The sequence below is a fragment of the Gadus chalcogrammus genome, unplaced genomic scaffold (assembly GCF_026213295.1).
Source record: "Gadus chalcogrammus isolate NIFS_2021 unplaced genomic scaffold, NIFS_Gcha_1.0 GACHA097, whole genome shotgun sequence".
NCBI classification, from domain to species: domain Eukaryota; kingdom Metazoa; phylum Chordata; class Actinopteri; order Gadiformes; family Gadidae; genus Gadus; species Gadus chalcogrammus.
In genome coordinates, this window is record NW_026613532.1 from 19957 (window position 1) to 23682 (window position 3726).

At 45.9% G+C, this 3726-nt stretch overlaps 1 protein-coding gene across 1 annotated transcript; it reads left to right on the top strand.

Annotated features, from left to right (window-relative positions):
- The first annotated feature begins 703 nt into the window (after positions 1–703).
- On the top strand, positions 704–3058 carry LOC130378671 (uncharacterized). The gene is made up of 2 exons (XM_056585379.1): positions 704–2933; positions 2976–3058. The coding sequence occupies exons 1-2, from the start codon at positions 704–706 to the stop codon at positions 3050–3052; spliced, it is 2307 nt and encodes a 768-aa protein (XP_056441354.1). The 3' UTR covers positions 3053–3058.
- Positions 3059–3726: the final 668 nt, after the last annotated feature.

The following is a 3726-nucleotide window of genomic DNA, read 5'->3' on the forward strand; positions in this document are numbered from 1 at the left end:
GATCAAAATTATCTAAGTCTGCTGTGCTATTTAGATGATATCTTGGTGTTTGCTCCTGATGAAAGAGTTGCTCTTGAACGTCTTGAAATGGTGTTCAACAGACTCCGTGCCCACAACTTGAAACTGGCGCCTAAGAAATGCTACTTTCTGAGGAAGTCTGTCAAATTCCTTGGCCACATTGTTGACGAGCATGGCGTTTCGACTGACCCGGGCAAAGTTGAGAGCATAAGCAGTATGACTGTGAATGACTTGATGGAAGCTGATGGAGTGACACCATCTGAGAAACGTACACGATCCTTTCTCGGTATGCCAAACTTTTATCAGCACTTCATTCCGGGGTACTCAGCACTTGCGAAACCCCTGTTCTCACTGTTGGCTGGTCAGAAACAGAAGAAAGGCCGAAAGTCTAACCCTCATCAATTCTGTTGTTTTGGCTCATCCAGATTTTAGTCAACCATTTTTGCTGTCTACAGATGCCTCATTGGATGGCCTTGGGGCCGTTTTATCACAGGTGCGTGAGGGTGACTCAGTGGCTAGACCAATTGCATTTGCTAGCAAGTCCTTAACTCGGTCACAAAAGAACTATCCGGCCCATCGATTAGAGTTTCTTGCACTGAAGTGGTCAGTATGCGACAAGTTTAGCCACTGGTTGAAGGGCCACGACTTTACTGTGTGGACTGACAATAATCCACTGACACATATTATGACTAAGCCTAAACTTGACTGTTGTGAGCAGCGATGGGTGTCAAAATTAGCCAGTTACAATTTTGACATCAAATATGTGCCAGGCCCACGAAACATTGTTGCTGACGCTCTCAGCCGTGTCCCTTTTTGCAAAAGTGTCGGTCACAGACTGGTCAGTGAACCACTTCATGAACTCGCCAGAGAAGCCGCTGTTGTGTCTGACACAGCCGTTCAACAGACCTTCAGAGAATCCACCAACCAGTCTGTAATGGCGGAGAAGCTAACATGTCTTTTAGCCACAAATGCCCAGTCCCTTCACACATCAGCTCAGTCATTGTCCACGCAGGAAGTCGCTGCTGTTATCCAGTCACACACTGAATGGGCCTCTGGTGCTAGGACTCGTGCGACGGCCCTTGTGGGTCATCTACCCCAGCTCATTCCTGACAGTTTGTCCAGCCTGCCTGTCTTCTCGGTTGAAGATTTAAGAGATGCTCAGTCTAAGGATAAGACCTTGTCTCGTATACATTTTTATGTGGAGAGGTCTCGGAGACCATCCAGACGTGAAAGGGCACAAGAGGAGGGTCAAGTTCTGAGGTTGTTGAAACACTGGGGAAAGTTTGTTCTGAGTGATGATGTCTTATACAGAGTGTCACATGATCAGATTTCAAAGACAAGACGCCATCAGTTTGTTGTCCCTGATTGCCTGAAGACTAAAGTCTTGAAAGGAGTCCATGACAGTGCGGGTCATCAGGGTCAGTCAAGGACCCTGAGCATTGCCAGACAGAGATTCTTTTGGCTGCACATGGACAGGGATGTGAGGGAGTACGTTTGTCACTGTCAGCGTTGTATAGTGAGTAAGGTGGCCGAGCCTGCAGGAAGAGCTCCTCTCGAAAGTATTGTCACTTCCCGCCCACTGCAACTTGTTTGCATTGATTTCTGGTCAGCTGAAGATTCGCACAACAAATCTGTGGATGTTTTAGTAATGACCGATCATTTTACCAGACTGGCTCAGGCCTTTGCCTGCAGGGATCAATCAGCCAAACAAGTAGCAAAAGTTATCTGGGAGAAGTATTTCTGTGTCTATGGATTCCCTGAGAGGATTCACAGTGACCAGGGTGCAAACTTTGAAAGCGAGTTGATCGCTGAACTTCTACGCTTATCTGGTGTGCGAAAGTCCCATACTACTCCATACCATCCGATGGGGAATGGCAGTGTTGAACGTTTTAATCGAACACTGGGCAATATGATCAGAGCTCTTCCCCTGGAATCTAAGCTAGACTGGCCCAGACGCTTGCAAACTCTCACTTTCATGTACAATTGCACTACCCATGAAACGACAGGATATGCACCTTTTTACCTAATGTTTGGAAGGGTACCCCGTCTGCCGGTAAATATCCTGTTTGGGAACATTTTGACTGACCCTGATGTGACGGACTTTGGCAGATATGTTGCAAAGCTGTCTGAGGACCTTAAGGAAGCCATGTTAATTGCTCAAGAGCATGTGACAAAGGAACAGAACAGACAGGCGAGACTCTATAACAGGAAAGTGAAAGGTCCAATGATCGAAATTGGAGATCGAGTTCTTGTGGCTAACAAGAAAGAGAGGGGAAAGAGAAAAGTTGCAGACCGATGGGAGTCGATTGTTTACACTGTAACTGAGATTAATCCCCAGACGCACACATATAAGATACAGGATACTGTCACAGGACGTGAACGGATTGTCCATCGCAATCTACTCATGCTGGTGAACTTTCTTCCTGTTCAAGATATCCCGCAATCTTCTCGGTCTAGTATTTCAATGTCCTCTGTCCCATCTTCTGTCTCTGTCCATTCCATGGCTTCGGGTCAGGCTACATCCGACCACACTCAGGTTCAAGTGTTTTGTAAGCCGGATGGGTCTCAATCTGCAGTTGATGATGTGCACAGTTTTGTGAGCATCCAGGGACTTGAAAATTACTCGGATATCATACCTGCATCTGGGGTGAGGACCAGGGAATGGGTCAGTCACCTGAACACCCCGAGTCAACAGCCTCCTGAAGGGAGTGCCCGGGAGTCATTTGCTGACCTGACTGACGACGTGTTGACTGACCAGGTCCAAGACTCATACTCTGATGATGCTGTTGCTAAGGCTGACGCCTCGACTGTTAGTGACGATCACACCGTTTTGTCAGTGGTTACTTCTGTTTCTGTAAGTGATGCTGCACACACTGTACTGCCTGAGTCTGCACCACATCGCACTACGCGTCTGGGTCGTGTTGTTCGACCGGTTAACAGGCTCCTTTACGCCATAGCTAGACAAGATGTCACTGGACGATGGCAGACTGTTCGGACTGTATGCAGCTCTGTAGTTCAAGCTCTTAGGGCTTAAGTTTCTTATTTTTATTATATACATTTTTCTGATTGTGCTTAGAAATACTGTAAAATATGATATGTGAACACTAGTACCTATATATGTGTATTGGCAGTTTTGGGCAGGGCTGTAGTGGTCAAATTAGAGGTGGTTAAACTATGAATTTTTTGATCAGACCGTCGACACAACGCAACGCAAAGTGTTGCGACTCTGTAAGGCTAGCCTGGCTATATTCCATTATGTTATCAAATAAAGTCATATTAAATCAATCAATGACAGTCAATGAATGTGTTTGTAGTTTATTCAAGTTATTCAAATTTCAACAGTAAAGAAAAGTATGTGTAGATTAAGAACTATCTATCTATGGCATGTGTGTATACATACACACATGCCATAGATAGATAGTTCTTAATCTACACACATACTTACACACATACATGCATACTAATACACACACATGTGTGTGTATTAGTATGCATGCTTTTCACAGTAGTATCCAGAGGGCCTCCTTGTCCTCCACGTCAGGTCCTGCCTTACAGGGGCGTGTTCTGGAGTTCATGGCTCCCCTGTGCTACACCAGCCAGGACTTCACATACGTGTTGGATTGAACTTTGTGGTGGCTGAGTGGTGGGCCATTCAGTTGAATAAACATCAAGGACGACACTATGACCAAGTGCAGACTGCATCTCAGG

Excerpts from the sequence above, each read along its gene's own strand:
- LOC130378671 (XM_056585379.1), top strand. The coding sequence starts at position 704 with ATGACTAAGCCTAAACTTGACTGTTGTGAGCAGCGATGGGTGTCAAAA. Across the intron at positions 2,934-2,975 it reads ACATCGCACTACGCGTCTGG|CTAGACAAGATGTCACTGGA; the intron begins GTCGTGTTGTTC and ends TTTACGCCATAG.